The following is an 18,455-nucleotide window of genomic DNA, read 5'->3' on the forward strand; positions in this document are numbered from 1 at the left end:
GGATCTTCACGGGTCCTCTGGCCTTATGAAAATACATGAGCTTTTTGTCTTTGTTCGCAGAGTACTGATTAATATTCATATACTTAATGAAGTATTTGGTGCTGGATAATGTTCATATGTTTAATGCTGTATTTAATGCAGAATGGTGCGTGAAAAAAACCATTCACTCACCCACGTGCCTTGTGTTCATCGATGGGCAAAATGATTACGCGTAGAAACTGAGGCTTAATTATAGAGGCCGCTGTCTACGCCCTATTGCACTAAATCACTGTCGCAACTACTCAGGAGAGTCGACTTAAGTCGCTGACTTGGCTGATTGCGTGTCCTTATACACCAATGGCATGGATCATTGCGCATGCGTTCAATCACTGCATGGTTTGCTTAAAGACCCGTTCCACAAAGCGATTATATAGCGCTACGACTGTCGCAAGTCAATGTTGAAGTACGCAGGAGTTGCGATCGTCTTAGCCCTGAGATCGCTTTGTGTAACTTGATATAGCATTCACTCATTCAGAACGTAGAATATCCCAAGTCCTTCACTGATGTACCAATAGTTAGAAATGTTACTGAACGTTCACTAATAATTAATTAAAAATTCCGAGATATATTTCCATCTTGCTGGCCGTAAAAGACGACCATATGGATCGGGTGGTTAGACTCGGTGACCTGGTTGATTGCATGTCATCGTACCCCGACGGCGCGGATCGTTGCTCACAATATCGATCACTGAAATGTGTGTTCCAGACTCGACTATTTACAGGCAGCCGTCTTATGGCTTGGATATTGCTGAGTGCAGCGTTAAACAACAAACAGACAAACAAACACAAATATGTTGAAGAATATTTCAAATTATTGTATCATTTGATAGCTGGTTTGTTCAAGGTAAGGTGAGACATTTTTTAACAATCGTCGTTCATGGATGCAATATCGTGATCATGAATCATGATCAAGATCAGGTGAACGGTGCGTCATACATGTGGGTATTCGAACCGGGAATGCAGGATTTTCGATCTACTGGTGTCAGAACAGTATCTACTAGGTTGCGCCACGTTTTGCCTGTTTTCATGTACTTTGTAATTCGGCTTGTCCTCGCTGAAAGAAGGCGGCATCTTTTCAGGATTGTTACCACGATACACTCACTTTTGGAAGATTCATACGAATTATATCATGAAACGTATGTCGGAAGAATTCGCACATCCCGTTGTCCTATTAATTACGAGTTGTTAAAATATTCTGCACTCATTCAGAGCGCAGATTAAGAGTCATATTTTCATTAAGTAGGCACCACACAGTCGTTTTTGTTGAATGCGCTTATCAAGTAATGATGTTGCATAATTTGTTCGCTATTCTATTTCGGTTACCCACGGATGTCTCAACTTTCTCATGTCAAAAAGCCATAGACAATAAGACATTGATCACTTTTTTTACTCTCGCGTTGTGTGAATTTATTTTTTCATAATCATTATTATTTTCATTATTATATGAACTGTGAATGGAGTAGCCAGAGATACAAAGGCAGTTGATTTGGTATATGCCCCCTTCGTCAGAGGTTTTGTTTTGGCTGCCTCACCAAAAGCAGTCAAAACAAACATGGCACGTTGCACGATATACACGTGTGATTGTGTGTTGCACGTGCTGATGACGTCAAATATGCTTCCTTAACTATTGTGTTCCGAGTTTGACGCAAACGAGTTTCCAATACTTCATCTATGTGAGAAAAAGTTTTAATTCTAGGCGACGTGAATATTTGTCGAGAATGTTAGAAAATATCTCATTACGTGGTTATTGATGAAATGTCATTTTCTAAATGACGTCGTTCTGAGCTGTGATATTTCGTCCACCACAGATTCTCTTTCGATGCATTTATTCAATATATCGAACATATTTTGTGATGAACGTGCATGTCGTAATGAAATAATAATACAGACTACCGCAGAAAAACGTTCTCGATTTTAGATACTTACGGTGAATATGTTTTCTCGTCATTGATTGCTTCAGCGAACAAGCCATGATAGAAAACAGCCATATTATAAGGGGCGACTGTAAATATAGATCAAACCAAAAGCTGGCATTAGCTGAAGTACATTTTAATCAATCACACTGAAATTTGTACACATTTTAACATTAACATTGCATTAATATTGACAAGAAAACTATGTTCTATATCCTAATCTCATTAATAATTATTGGTAAATTGTTCTTCGGAAATATCCCTCCTGCACGTAAAGTAACGTGATTGGTTAGTTTAACACTTCATTGATCTGGACAGTTGTGGTCCAACACAGACTGTCGAAATAAAAAAGAATCCACTTTTCTTATTTCTGTTTTATTTGCTTACATTCAGACAGAAAACAATGGCACGCACAGGACCAATAGTTTTTGCTAAGGATCTCTGGCCTTATGGTGTTTGTTTGTTTGTTGTTTAACGCCGTAATCAGCAACATTCCAGCTATATGACGGCAGTCTGTAAATAATCGACTCGGACCAGACAATCCAGTGATTGACATCATGAGCATCGATCCACGCAATTGGGTGAGTGAGTGGGTATGGTTTTACGTCTCTTTTAGCAATATTCCAGCAATATCGCGGCAGGGGACACCAGAAATGGGCTTCACACATTGTACCCATGTCGGAAATCGAACCCGGGTCTTCGGCGTGACGAGCGAACGCTTTAACCATCAGGCTACCCGACCGCCCCCCACGCAATTGGGACACGATGACATGCATCAACCAAGTCAGCGAGCCTGACCACCCGATCCCGTTAGTAGCCTGTTACGACAAGCATGGCCAGAACACCCTTATCAAATGTTGAGTATTATGATCAGACTTTACTCCGATACGACGATACGATAAAAAAAACCCACTATGAATCTGAATTAGTATTGTTATTTGTGTTTTTAACATCTTGCATAGGCGGATCCAGAGGGGGGATGGGTGTGCAGGGGGGCCCGGACCTACATGATCACCCCCCACCCCCTCCACCCTCTATGAAATCCATTGCTTCGACAAGCGACATCGGCAAATGTAGATTACAAGACGTTGCGTCCACAACAATTCCCACTTGAACAAGATCCACGATTTCACGTGGGCACAACGAGGCCACTTAAACGTATCTCGCGGTTCGATCTTGTCACCTGCTACCTGCAATGCCTTTGTTTTTTATTACATCTGTGTGAGCTTACAGGGAGTTTAATGGATACTTTCCTTTATTAGAACTTTTTTTCTCAATATAAATTACGAGGTGATAAAGCCTACCGACTCTTCTCCGCGCTGTCATTGCCGGTAACAGAATGGGATCTGCCTGATCGGAGGTTACAACCGTTTCGTTGTGCAACTGGTCAATACGTCTGGTGGACAAATTCACACTCTCTACACAACTGGGATATGTTTTCACAAATGACATGTCTATTCCGTGCAAAAAATACTCTAATTTAAGAGTAACGGACGTCATACTTGCATTGACGTTCTTTGAAGAACGATCCCCATGAAGGACCCTGTCTTAGCGCTGTGCTGATCCTGTAAATAAATTTAGTCGTAGTGCTAAGAACGCGCTGGGCCGCTTTCAGCCTGTCTTTCCCATTCCGTCCAGCCCTTTCTGTATGTTATATCTCTAAATGAAGCAAGTCTAGATTTTCCACAAGTTCAGGTTCTGAATCCCCAATCCTACTGGGGCGTCTTTTCCATTTCAATGTATTTGCTTGTTTCTATCAAACTTATATGTTTTCAAAGGCTTAGCGTTTGTCTAGTCCTAGTACAGTAGACCTAAGAGTAGTTAGTCTTGTGAAAGTGATGCATTGCATGTTACAGATTCAGGTCCGGACCGTATGGCCAACAGTCAGCACATGTGTAGAGTTTGTTTGTTGTTTATCGTCGCACTCGGCAATATTCCAGCGGCAGTCTGTAAATAATCGAGTCTGGGCAAAACAATCCAGTGATTGACATCATGAGCATCAATCCACGCAATTTGGATACGATGACATGCCTCAAACCAAGTCAGCGAGCCTGACCACCCGATCCCGTTCTTCGCCTCTTACGACAAGCATAGTCGCCTTTTACGACAAGCATTCGTTGCTGAAGACCTATTCTACCACGGATCTTCACGGGTCGGAGTACCTAGTAAAAAGCTTTATACGGGTTCACATGTGTAGAGCGAGTGACTTAAAATTGACGTCGCATCGGCATTTTTAGCATATCAGTGACGAGAGCATGTGTAGAATAACGTCAGTGAGTGAGTTTTTTGCAGTCAAGTTCTATCATGGCGTGATAATCAAAATCAGGGTGAGACGGGATTCGAACCCACAATCAAAGGTTTCTGGCATGCCTAAAAGGCGCAGCTTTGCACAGCGAATTGTAGCGCCTTAGACGACTGGGCCACCTGTGCCCTCTGCACTAGTGAGTCAATTATGCATATTTATGACGTGCCAAAACCACAATGGAATAGCGTGACGCCATTGTCATTCCCAGCTCCCTAGAGAGAATACAACCCGTGTTGCCTGTGAGACGCTAGAAGATTAACAGTCATATTACCATCTCATCCTACCGGATACCCATTCACTGCTGGATAAACATTAAGGTAAAAGCAGACTACATGCTGCTTATCAATGCAAAACACGAAATAGGCAAAAGTCCTTGGTCAGTTAATGTTCGTAAAACCTGAAAGAAAACGGTTTTTACCTTGCTTATCAGTCGCTAATTACCATGGGTCAATCCTTGATTTTTACGATATTTCATGCTTAGAGTTTATGCCATGCAAACTTAGGTAACTGCGACTGTATCACTGGTCTTTGGAATGATCAAGGTCAAACGGAATGATGTGGTTCCAATGCATAAGTGTTCGCCCAGGAACGTAACGTTTAGATTAAATAACCAAATTATATGTTTTTAACTATCAAACACCCCTGTCTTTATGGAGAGGAGCTTGAGATGGCGCATCGTTCCTGGTGCGTATAGAGATCAGTTTAGACTATATCAACATGAGTCGATCAAAGTTTAAAACGTGTGTGTGTGTGTGTGTGTGTGTGCGTGTGCGTGCGTGCGTGCATGTGTGTTTGTGCATGTGTGTGTGTGGTGTGTGTGTGCGCGCATGTGTGTGTGGTGTGTGCGTGCGTGCATGTGTGTGTGTGTGTGTGTGTCTTGCAGGGTGCTACATAAGGTAACCCATGCTCGATCAAAGTATCCATGCATACGCCAGTATGCCAGCAAACCTCAGCGGCCACTGGTTGTGTCCCTGAACCATATCATTTTCCCTTTCTGTAATGCAACAGCTCTAAATGAAGCAAGTCTAGATCTGCCATCTCACTGGGGCTCCATATAAATGGAGTTATTAATTTTGTTTCTATCAAAATTATACATTTTCAGAGACTAGGCGTAAGTCTTTCCTGGAGACTGCCCCGGAATCCGCAAAGGTTTGTTTGTTTGTTTGTTTGTTTTTTGTTTAACGCCGCACTCAGCAATATTACAGCTATATGACGGCGGTCTGTAAAATAATCGAGTCTGGACCAGACAATCCAGTGATTGACATCATGAGCATCGATCCACGCAATTGGGATCGATGACGTGTATCAACCAAGTCAACGAGCCTGACTACCCGATCCCGTTAGTCGCCTTTTACGACAAGCATATAGTCGCCTTAAACGGCAAGCATAGGTTGCTGAAGACCTATTCTATCACGGAATCTTCACGGGACGACTCCGCAAAGGGATTGTGTAGGCAGTGGAGATCTAAAAGTTGCGAAGAACTATTGCTACACATACGGCATTTGTATTTCACCGAGGTAAGTAAATTCTGTTCTGCCGCCACTCACCATGTATGGACAAATGGTTGAAGCTAACATGTAGGCGTGACATTTGAGAGACACAATTAACATGTATGGCTTTTCTAAAACCCTGATCCAGCTGACTCACTGAACTGAAATAACAAGGAGAATATCTCCGACGTGGTATTTAAACAATTCCCAGGAGCATCCTTTGTAGTGAATGAGTGGGTGTGTGTTTCATCTTCGGTCGTTATCAGCAACATTTCCGCTATTTCACGGCGACCTGTAAGTAACCAGGCCCCGACCAAGCAAACATATGTAACATGGGAAGGAATCCCAGCCGTCGGGGTACGAACACACACAATCTGCCAGGCAAGGCCATACACACACTGAATAACGAGATTATTGTAATTTTAGCCAGTGCATTTACAACCATCGTGCGGTATACCAGCGGTGTGTGCTGCCCAGGGATCCCAATGTACGGGAGTACTAAGTATATAAGCTTTAGTTAACGGGTATATAATGTATATATAAGGCCGCCACGGAATCCCAATGACGTCTCGCGATTATATATGAATGAAAAAAGTAGTTCCGGTGTGACGGGTCACGGTTATCCAATCAAAACGAATAAAACGAGGTCAACCTTGTATGACACACGTGTGACGTAGGGATTTAGTATCTCACCACCTGTCCCTTCACTATACGTGAGTAACAAAATGGTTTAGCTGACGGTTTGTGCATTACGGGGAAGCCCATTTCTGGTATCCCCCGCCGTTATATTGCTTGAATATTGCTTAAAGCGGTGTAAAATCAAAGTCACTCACTGACGGGTTGTGCATTACGGGGAATACTAGTAACATGTATAAAGGTTTAGCTAACCGGTAGGGCACTTCTGGGAATATCCGGTACAAAGTTGTAGCTAAGTTGTAGTTGTGCATTACGGGGAATATCCTGTATAAAGGTTTAGCTCACGGGTTGTGCATTACGGGGAATATCCTGTATAAAGGTTTAGCTCACGGGTTGTGCATTACGGGGAATATCCTGTATAAAGGTTTAGCTAAAGGGTTGTGCATTACGGGGAATATCCTGTATAAAGGTTTAGCTCACGGGTTGTGCATTACGGGGAATATCCTGTATAAAGGTTTAGCTCACGGGTTGTGCATTACGGGGAATATCCTGTATAAAGGTTTAGCTAAAGGGTTGTGCATTACGGGGAATATCCTGTATAAAGGTTTAGCTAAAGGGTTGTGCATTACTGGGAATTTCCTGTATAAAGGTTTAGCTCACGGGTTGTGCATTACGGGGAATATCCTGTATAAAGGTTTAGCTCACGGGTTGTGCATTACGGGGAATATCCTGTATAAAGGTTTAGCTAAAGGGTTGTGCATTACGGGGAATATCCTGTATAAAGGTTTAGCTCACGGGTTGTGCATTACGGGGAATATCCTGTATAAAGGTTTAGCTAAAGGGTTGTGCATTACGGGGAATATCCTGTATAAAGGTTTAGCTCACGGGTTGTGCATTACGGGGAATATCCTGTATAAAGGTTTAGCTCACGGGTTGTGCATTACGGGGAATATCCTGTATAAAGGTTTAGCTAAAGGGTTGTGCATTACGGGGAATATCCTGTATAAAGGTTTAGCTCACGGGTTGTGCATTACAGGGAATATCCTGTATAAAGGTTTAGCTAAAGGGTTGTGCATTACGGGGAATATCCTGTATAAAGGTTTAGCTAAAGGGTTGTGCATTACGGGGAATATCCTGTATAAAGGTTTAGCTCACGGGTTGTGCATTACGGGGAATATCCCGTATAAAGGTTTAGCTCACGGGTTGTGCATTACGGGGAATATCCTGTATAAAGGTTTAGCTAAAGGGTTGTGCATTACGGGGAATATCCTGTATATAGGTTTAGCTCACGGGTTGTGCATTACGGGGAATATCCTGTATAAAGGTTTAGCTAAAGGGTTGTGCATTACGGGGAATATCCTGTATAAAGGTTTAGCTAAAGGGTTGTGCATTACGGGGAATATCCTGTATAAAGGTTTAGCTCACGGGTTGTGCATTACGGGGAATATCCTGTATAAAGGTTTAGCTCACGGGTTGTGCATTACGGGGAATATCCTGTATAAAGGTTTAGCTAAAGGGTTGTGCATTACTGGGAATTTCCTGTATAAAGGTTTAGCTCACGGGTTGTGCATTACGGGGAATATCCTGTATAAAGGTTTAGCTCACGGGTTGTGCATTACGGGGAATATCCTGTATAAAGGTTTAGCTAAAGGGTTGTGCATTACGGGGAATATCCTGTATAAAGGTTTAGCTAAAGGGTTGTGCATTACTGGGAATTTCCTGTATCAATGTTTAGCCAACTGGTTATCGGGAATATCCTTACAAAGAATTAGCTAACGAGTTGTGCATTACGGGGAATATCCTCTATAAAGTTTTAGCTCACGGGTTGTGCATTACGGGGAATGTCCTGTATATATGTTTAGCTATATAACTGGTAGGACATTATGGGGATTATCCTGTACAAAGGTTTAGCTGACGAGTTGTGCATTACGGGGTATACTCTGTATAAAGGTTTAGCTAACTGGAAGGGCATTATGGGGAATATCCTGTACAAAGGTTTAGCTGACGAGTTGTGCATTACGGGGTATACTCTGTATAAAGGTTTAGCTAACTGGAAATGCATTATGGGGATTATCCTGTACAAAGGTTTAGCTGACGAGTTGTGCATTACGGGGTATGCTCTGTATAAAGGTTTAGCTAACTGGAAGGGCATTATGGGGAATATCGGGTACAAAGGTTTAGCTGTCGAGTTGTGCATTATGGGGTATACTCTGCATAAAGGTTTAGCTACCTGGTAATGCATTACGGGGAATATCCTATATAAAGGATTAGCTCACGGGTATAGTGTAGAAGCGATCCTTAACATCTTACCGTTCAGCTGCACTTGATTAACACGTTTAATGCCTGCATGTAGCGTTGTGACGTGGGTGTACAGAAATTATAACTTTCCATACTGGTCGTAAACAATGTCAACAATGATATAACTTAATGCTGGGATTAACAATTGTAAAAAACACAGATCGTCTAGAAGGCAGTTATAAAATTTCCCCCAAAGATCTCTATCTCCATTTTTTAAACTTTCTTCTTTGCAAAATAATTTCAAAATGCAACCATATAAATACATGGTGTGAACACACACAAATAAAGGCGTCTAATTGCAAGCGTGCAGACCACAAATAAGGAAGAATACGGAACTCAAACAGATTGATGTGGATGAAAGAAAACGTAAAACTTCTGTAATGACAAACTGACCACAAATACGAAAAAATAAGGAACGTCCACGTTTCTCGAAAAAACGCGTGATTGTTGCGTGATTGTTGCGTCAGTTAAGTTTTAGTACATAATTAGCCGCGAGGGGCAGGGTATATACGTCAGTGTATTGACTGTGACGCGATGCCCCTTGTCTTGGTCTGCCAAAGTTCTGTACGCTAATGATTACACTCACGGCTGTATGTCTATATGACTGTACACATGTACATGTATATGCTTACCACTGTACAGTGTGAAGGCATTCTCCGGGCTACACTTATATAATACGTGCATAGAATATGACTGTAGGCTTATAACTTTACACTTATGGCAATCGGCTATGAGTATAGACAATCGGCTATGAGTATAGACAATCGGCTATGAGTATAGACAACGACTTACGACTTTCGTGGATTTACACTGATATTTGATTGTTTGTTGTTTAACGCCGCTATAAGCAATATTCCAGCTATATGACGGCGGTCTGCAAATAATCGAGTCTGGACAAGACAATCCAGTGATTGGCATCATGAGCATCGATCCACGCAATTGGGATACATTGACAAGCACGAACCAAGTCAGCGAGCCTGACCACCCGATCCCGTTTGTCGCCTCTTACGGCAAGCATGGGTTGCTGAAGACCTATTCTACCCCGGATCTTCACTGGTCCGTTTACACTGATAACTTTCTACTTATGACTTAACACGTGGACAACACTTATGAATACATTATTAGCTATACATTATGAATTTAATGAGTGAAGAAACGGTATTTCAGTCGTGTGAGAGGAAAGCTCGAAGTTATGCAGGGCTTAGACACTTAGCACTTTAGTAAACCTACGAGCAGGGGTTCATTGGGGATTCGAACCCACGATAATAGGTTTCATGCTTATGACAATTTTCATTCCATATTTTACCTTTCTTTTTTACCTTGATATATTATTCTCGTTGACTATGTATTACCCAAAGCGAAAAAAGGGACTAGTTTTTACATTTTTATCTTGAAATACACCTATATATATAACCGTTCATATATAGCTATTGCCACCGTGTATTTAACAAACATCAATCAATATGGCAGAGTGAAAGAACACTTTTAAAAAAATAAAAGGAGGATAAACTTCCAGGAAAAAAACCGTTTATACCCATGTTTGATGGTGTCTAAAAATAAAACAAACAAGAAAGGTCATGTTATTCGACGGTCAGGTATTTCATAAGGGTATCTTGTTTTTTTTGGGCCTTACATTTGCTGTATTTAGTTGACTGTTTTCAACCTAATGACGTTTTAATAACGTTGGTATTTTATTTTCAAATCTAATTTCCAAGAAAGTTCTTTCTCTTGCCCGGTAATATATAATAGTTTAAGTAAACATGACACGAATGACGAATGGCACTAGACTCACATCTAGTCTCTGAAATGAACATATCGTACAGAAAAAAACAGTTGATCAATGATCTTAATAAAAATATATTAAAAGGGAACCTAGAGACTCTCTTCGTTACAGTAATCTAGACTTGCCAAACATTATAGACTTGCATGGGCTGTATTTGATATATTTTTGTATCGGTCTGTGAGACAGACTAGAATGTCACATACATTTAATTAAGCGCACAAACATAAATATATTGTACTTATTAAATGTATTACTTCATTGTTTTGTCGTAAGGTATTCGAGATGAATGTTGAACAAATTGTCCCATTTGAAAACATGTGCGACAGACAAATTAAAAAAAATGATTAGACTATAAGCAAAATATACCTTCTGATTTCCTGACAAGTTTAAAATACAGTTGTTAAAAAAATCAAGAGGATAAACATACGCTTACCTAATATTATCCGTAGTATGACGATTTGAACAGTTTGGGCACATGTGTGTTGGGCGTCATGACTGAATTTACTTATATTCCATAATCCACTTTAAACCTGTTAAGTGTTGTTATCATGGTAAGAAACGCGCACAGGGAAGTAATGGGGTTATTGTAAATTAAACAGATGTCACGTTTTGCTAATATTGTGTGTCTTCCAAAATTGTCAATGGATTATGTAAACAATAGATTAAGATGACGCCAAACGTGTCTTTATCTGCTAACAGTTGGATTAGGGGAAGGGGGATAATTAGCGTTGGGTGTACTCTAAGAAAATGCATCTGTTATTTCTCGGAGTTTAAAAAATTAAATAAACCCCAAAATTTTGTATGATTATGTATGCTTATGTTTTAATAGTTGAATTTATTTTTATGTCCGCATAAAATAAGCCTGAATTGTAATAATGAATCCTTGATCCACACGTAGTTCCGAGAAGACTTTTAGTACTCACCTGTCAAAATCTGACGATGGCTCCTCCCACTTATCAAAATCACGTGGAGTACAAGACTCTTCTCGCCTTGACAGACCAATCAGAGGTTGTCTACCATGTTGATCTTCCATTTAGACCAAAATTATGCATGGATTACGTAATACAAGCTTCTGAACATGTCGTATCAATGCTGGACGTTTGCTTAGACGATGCATATAATATATTAGTTTGAATGCTTAATGAATAAAACGTCTAGCATCACATTATATGGCCGTTGATTACTTTCAGGTGAAGGCAGCTTGTTGGCGTCTCCCAAACATCGCCAAGACGCCAACAATCATGCATATGTACTTGGCGACAGAAAACAGTTCCTTAAAACCTTGTGTTTTCAGTGAAAATCCTGCTAAATAAAGAAGGCGACTTCTTTACTCCACGTGATTCTCTAGATTATTCACACATTATGCCAATTTATGTTAAAGAGCTCAGGTGACTTGCAGTCCCTGCGCTGCGATTGGTTGAGAGGGTCGTGAAGTTGTGAATACGAAATTAGCTCACGTGGATTATGAATCCTCTGGATTAGTTGAGGATAGGGCCAATCAGTGAGAAGCTGACATGACTGGCGTATTTTCCCACTGCCATTGTTACCAGAGAGTTAGCGCTCAGCTCAATTATCTGTATGTGTGTGTGGTATCGGCGAGGCACTAGAAGACGTCCCTTCAGCGCTTGCAGTTCGTACCATAAACTGCGGATATATTTAACCTAGATTCTGTGCGAGTGGATTGCGATGTGTTCATAATCAATTTACATGCGGATGGAGGTGTAGACTACGGACATTGTGATATGTTCCCCGTTGAAGTGCTTGTTCGCGGCGGTTAGCCCGGCAACTCCGCTATCTGGCCCTCATTGTGTGGCTGGCGAGTGCGACCCGCAGCCCTCGCGGACTTCGCCTCGTTTCGGAGGCTATTTCTTCATCCCAGGAACCAACATTACCTACATAACGAACGTACACATTGTGGAAGGACGGACAAGTCAACAAAATGTATCCAAATCGACACCCGGTAAGTCTAGAGCGCCGTGGAGACGAGAATCGAGGAGCGTCGGTCTACTCTCTTTGTTCCCAGTCGTGGCCGTTGGGCCCTCCATCACGTCACGTGGCCTACTATCTCGCCTAGTGATGAGTTAATGCAGAATCACAAAAGTGAATTGAACCTGGAATCATACTAAATTGTTCCGATTTTGGGGATTTCTGGATTCGGGATGTAGTTTGTGAAAGGAGTGAGGTTATCGTATTTTTGTGCGTTTGATTTCAGGGTCCGCCCCAACCAGGACAACCTTTCAAGTTCACGGTATCAGAATCGTGTGATCGTGTGAAAGAAGAATTCAGTTTCCTGCAAGCCCAGTATCACAGGTAAGAAACAGCCCAAATTTCAACCCAGCCAAGCAGAACGCGAGCACCCACTCCCAGCTCATCGCTGTTTTTATTTCCCTCCCGCTTCCACTGTTTACATGGGCTCGTGTAAGCGCCATGTTCACTCGACTGTTCAAGCCCCTCGAGTCCGGGTCACAACCGCTGCTGACATTTCAAGGTACTGGCGTGCCTTCTTGTCAATATCGTCACTTCTAATGTGATCGATGTAGGCAAAATAAACATCCACTTGTCAAGTCAAATGCTTTGCTTGTTTGACAGCCGAATATGTGTTTTACAGACAGCTTGAAGCTTTATAAATCAAGCTATATGAGCGGGATGTGTGTTTTATGAAAGCTATATACACTATAAACTAGAACAATGTACATAAGTAGTGTTTTGTTCAACATTTTGAATACCAAAGCTATAAACCACAGACAGACAAGGCACGCCCATTGTAATATTGGACAATACTATCATAAAGCCTATGAGATATAAATTTAAAGAACAAAAAAGGTAAATTAATTATTAATGAAATGCACGACTCTTTTATTTTTCAACATAATGAAGTACAGTCGACATTCGAGTTGAATTATTTTTAATTTAATCAGAGAAGCTTCTATTTGGTTGGTCTAGACGTGATACAACATATTGAAGAAATCAATTCTCATACAAAAGTCAATGAAAGCCGTGTTAGCAAGGGCTGAAAGCTATCTGTGTAATTTGCCTCCGCCATATGGCGTATAGGAATGGGTGTATTTATATCTTGATAGCATTCGAGGAGAACTTTTGGGTGCAACATGCCCTGTATTTAAAATATACATCACTGTTTGTTTAGCATGGTAGAATGGAGTAGTCACCAGGATGGCTTTGGGTTAATTACACATTGTTTACAATTTTGTCATACACTTGATATTATATGTGGACTTGTTTCATTTTCATTACCATCACAAGTAAACAAATTATTTTACAAGTTAATTGACTTAAACCACATGTTAGCAGTATATCCCTAAAAACAAGACTTATTTCTTAACATACTCGAAATTGGTGATAGGTCTAGGTTTTTTTAACTTGGGTGGTCCATCCATGAAATCATCAGTCGCATCAGTGATAATCGTAAAAATCTTTTTCCAATTGGGCTAACCACTTTAAACACTTGTGCATATTCAGTGTATGCTGTGATTAAACACTGCCATGTAATTAGCTGTATTCATATAGGGAAATACATTAGTTCAATAGTTTTATATGTTAAATTGTTAGCAAAGGTTGAATAAACAATAGCTATAATGAAACAAGGTAATTATTGCCATTGATGGCTGTGCCTTGTTCAGGATCCAAATATAGGTCACATTGCCAAATGGAAAGGTTGTTTCCCAAGATCAAAGGGTTGGGCTGTCAGATATCATTACAAAGCTGTTGGACTGGCTGCTGTCATAATTCAACACTCTGCCTCATCAAGGGGTTTTAGACATTCTGCCTTCTTAAATGCCATATATTTTAGAGATAGTGAATACTTTAGCTCAGGTAGAAAACATAATCCTAGGATTGCTTTTTTTAGGTGATTGTTTTCAAACCTCAAGGTTTACTATTCAAAGGAAGTTGAAGAACGCCCAATGTTTTCATATGACAAGTTTATCTGTCATGGCTGTGGGTATAGCAACACAGCCTTCCAATTTTGGAAGTTCTTCAACTTGTTTTGAGTAGTATATTTAAGTGAAGGGTAAAGGTATTTATGCAATTTAGTATGAACATGTGTCAATTTTAATGATGATTTTGTCAGTATTCTAAATTACATCATTATCATATCTTTAGGGAATTACTCCTATTAATATAAGTATTATCTTGCTATTGTTCCGAATCACCACATATCTGACCAATGACTGAAGTCATGTAATCATTATTCAAATATGTCTGGATAACAGTGCTGGTCATGTGCACTAGTACTTGAAGCCGTGGAGAGCCTTAAGTACTTGGAACACAGGTGCTTAGTATGCATAGTGGTGGTGATATATCAGTCAGTCACAGTCAACACGCTGGAGTGAGGACTGTTACTGTGATAGATCTGATAGCAGAGCACAATGCAGGTACACAAATGACTCACATTGAAGGTATTTTATGTTTATCAGAAGGTTTGTATTGTGAGATCACATGGCACTGTTTAGGCCAAGATAATCACACAAAAGTCACTTGAAGAGGACGAACCAGTGCAGTGAGACCTTTGGCTTGTTAAAGGTGCACTGCCTCAGTTATGTGAAACTATTTTTATTCCTAATTTACTTTTGAAATTTTTATGTGGAGGTTTTGATTGCTCATACTTCCTATTGTCAGTGTGGTTTATTGTAATTTATTTCATTTTTTTATGCCCCATATTGCTGAAGTACTTGCTAAAGTTATGCTGAGAGCATATTTCATGAAAATGTCATTGGGAGTATTAGTGTCAGTGTGCATGGCATATGAAACTAGGTTGGCTATGGGAATCAGTTGTTAATTGTATTATGTTAAATTTAGACTCAAAACCTATGTAGATTTAACGCCCAAGTGCATTTTGGTTTAATATCAGTGCTACACTTCTTGAATCATGTGTAACCATGGTAATTTCTCATAATCCTTTTCTACCACTAGATGACAGGTGTGCTGATATTTAAGGTGTTGTGATCAATAATTAAATACAATGTGTGTGGGTTGGTTTTACGCTGCTTTTAGCAACATGACATCCATATCAAGGTAGTGAATACTATTTTTGACCCCCTTGGGATTCTGGGTTAGAATAGATCCCCAGCAAACTCTGTTGGTCATAAAGGCGACCACATGGATCGAAGCTCAGGTCCTTGTACCCTGATGGTGTGAATCGTTGCTCACAATGTCAATCACTGTCTGGCCAGGAATCAATTATTTACAGGCCACTGGAATATTACCGAGTGCAGTGGTATACAACAAACCATTGTACCTGTGTTTGGACTTGAACCCCGGACTACAGTGTGATCGTCAAACACTTTCACCACAAGACTGTTTCTGTGCATATATCACCAGAAATGTTAATGCGTGTTTAACTGAGGTGTGTTTAAGGGCTTCAACATCCAATAGTAGTCTAATATTTCAAGATAGCTTGAAGACTATATCAGTCCACTTTCATATTTGGTTGAGTGAAGGGGCAGACAGTTGAGTTAGTGTTAGCCCATCACACCGAGGGCCTGGTTCGATTCCCGTATGCTTACAATACATTAACCCATTCATGTGCTATGGCTGGAGTTTGATTAACAGCTGTGTAAAACCATACACCCCCACTCTTCGCTATCTGACGGGCTGACATTTACTGTCATAAGCTCAGTGAAGTGTTAACACGTTCTGATGCAAGTCCGCCTTTAATTTGAGACTTGGTGAGAGGGCTTGGATGTTAGAGGACTCGGCATATGGCCCCGAGGCACATCTGGGAGTCTGTATTTACTGCCAACAATGTGCGATGAGATTGATATCCTTTATTTCTGGAGCTGCTGCAACCATTAGCAATGTGATGCATTAATGATGAAGTAATTGATGAACTGAGACTACGATCAATACATTTGTGCATCAGTGAGACTTAAAAACATGTACTGGTTAGGACTCAACATGTTGGCTTTAATTACCACACAGGTCTTTTATTTTCATTTGAAAAAATATATATTCCACACATGGTAAACCCACATGTGGTCACTGATTTGTGTGTGTATGTGATGACATGTTTCTGGGTAGGAGTGAGTGAGTGAGTTGGGTTTTACGCCGCTTTTAACAGTATTCGAGTTATATCGTGGTGTGTCAGCTTAATGTGGGAGGAAAGCCCAAAGTGACGCAGGTCTCAGACGTTTACCACTTCGGTGAAACCCACGAGCACGGGTATGGTGCTGACAAACCAAGAAATGTAATTGGGGCGAACCGAGATTCGAAACCACAATCATAGGTTTCTGGCGTGCCCAAGGGATGCAAGTCTGCACAGCGAATCACGACGACTGGGCCACCTGTGCCCCCTTCTGGGTAGGACCTGACACTAGTTCCAAACAGAGTTATTCAGAAGCTTAGGTGTCCAAAGATAATTGTTAAAGTTTGTAATATGTTCTAAACTCATGAAGATCTGGGGTAGAATAGCTCTTCAGGAACCCATGCTTGTCATAAGAGGCAACTAACGGGATCGGGTGGTCAGGCTCACTGACACTTGGTTCATGCACTATTGTATCCCACTTGTGTTGATCGAAGCTCATGATGTCATTCACTGGATTGTCTGGTCCAGACTCTGTAAGTAGCCAGGTGGCTGCTCACCACACACAAGGACCTGGTTCGAATCCCACCATGGGTATAACATGTGATGTCCCCAGCTGTTTTAAGCTGGAATATTGCTAAAAGTTTCATAAAATCACTCGCTCACAAGTGATAAAAAAAAAGAAGCACTGATATGAATAGCAACTTCGCTTACCCATAAGCAACATTTTCGATATAGACAGCACCAAATTATCCGGAGTTATCAGTCTGCAACTTTAGCCACTAGTCCTTAAGCCCGAATCTAGTAAATGTTTTTTCCTGTAAGCTTAGCATCTAATAGTGAATCTAATAACACTAAAATCTATGTTAAAGCTTGCTATGGCCCAGTCTGGATTTATAGTAGACACATTATTTTTCCGGCACAAATTGCTTTGATAAAAACAACAACCTTCAAGTGTCTGCTCCAAATTGTCACTAAAATATGAACAAAGTTGTCTCCCTTGTGTGCACACCACTGCTTATTTGTTGAGACTGACTACATGGGCGGATACAGAGGGGGGGTGCGGGGGTGCGCACTCCCCTTTTTATTTCGATTTTTTAAATTTTTTTTATTTCTGTATAAATTACCACCAAAGACAATAAATAGATCTTAATTGTGCATCCCCCCTTTTAAAAAAAGCTGTATCCGCCCATGGACTACATTCATATTCTAGGGTTGTGGGCCTGGCTTTGTGTCCGAAACACATATTTTGGGTCACTGCGTCAAAACAGCCAAATTGTTTTCTATGAAAGGAGGAGCGAACCTATTTTTTAGGACATCCACCATGTTCAGATGTTTTTATTTTGGGGTGTAAAACATGAGGTCAAATTATATTTTTCTATTTTTTTTCTGAACAAATTATATTTTCAAAAAACATCGCAGGATATAAAACACCTCATGAACTCCCAAGACATTTAATTGATGTCAGGGATAGACACCATTGGTCCTATCAACTGTCAGCAGCTCATTTGGTCTTGTGGTTTATGTAAAATATGGGAGACTGGTCCGATTAAGAAACTAGTGGCCTTGTCCAAACCTGGATGTCACTGATACTAACCACCTAGTATCCTTCCCGACCAAAAGGCAGCCACACCCTGTGTCTGTTTCACCATTCTGTCTGTGATACTGCACTGGACATTGCCTAGAATACTACTAGCTGCTCCTCCGGATGCTGTGTGTGGACAGACTATGATGAACATAGCAGTGATGTACAGAGGACACTGCTGCCTTTGTAGTTCAGGCTACATAATGAAGCATATTGCAACTTGATACCACTCCACACTGTTGCCATTCTCAGCGCTTTGTTAATGTTGAAATTTGCAATCCATTAGGCATGTCACAGCCAGCTAGGGTTACCAATCAGTTGTCATGGCAACGGAAAGGTTGCTTTGTGATATTTTGCATTAATTCTTACT

The 18,455-nt window shown here is 40.7% G+C and overlaps 1 protein-coding gene across 8 annotated transcripts in view; it reads left to right on the forward strand.

Moving 5' to 3' along the window:
- Positions 1-12,029: 12,029 nt before the first annotated feature.
- Positions 12,030-18,455, forward strand: part of LOC139467927 (transducin-like enhancer protein 4) — a 39,861-nt gene continuing 33,435 nt past the window's right edge. For all 8 annotated transcript variants that reach the window (XM_071249557.1, XM_071249902.1, XM_071249812.1 and 5 more), the window contains exons 1-2: positions 12,030-12,423; positions 12,676-12,773. In XM_071249557.1, the coding sequence (XP_071105658.1) occupies positions 12,403-12,423; positions 12,676-12,773 (119 nt within the window). In that variant the 5' untranslated portion in view covers positions 12,030-12,402. The remainder of the gene's footprint in view (positions 12,424-12,675; positions 12,774-18,455) is intronic.

Source organism: Haliotis cracherodii, unplaced genomic scaffold (genome assembly GCF_022045235.1).
Source record: "Haliotis cracherodii isolate W230 unplaced genomic scaffold, xgHalCrac1.p SCAF_1, whole genome shotgun sequence".
Taxonomy (NCBI): Eukaryota; Metazoa; Mollusca; class Gastropoda; order Lepetellida; family Haliotidae; genus Haliotis; species Haliotis cracherodii.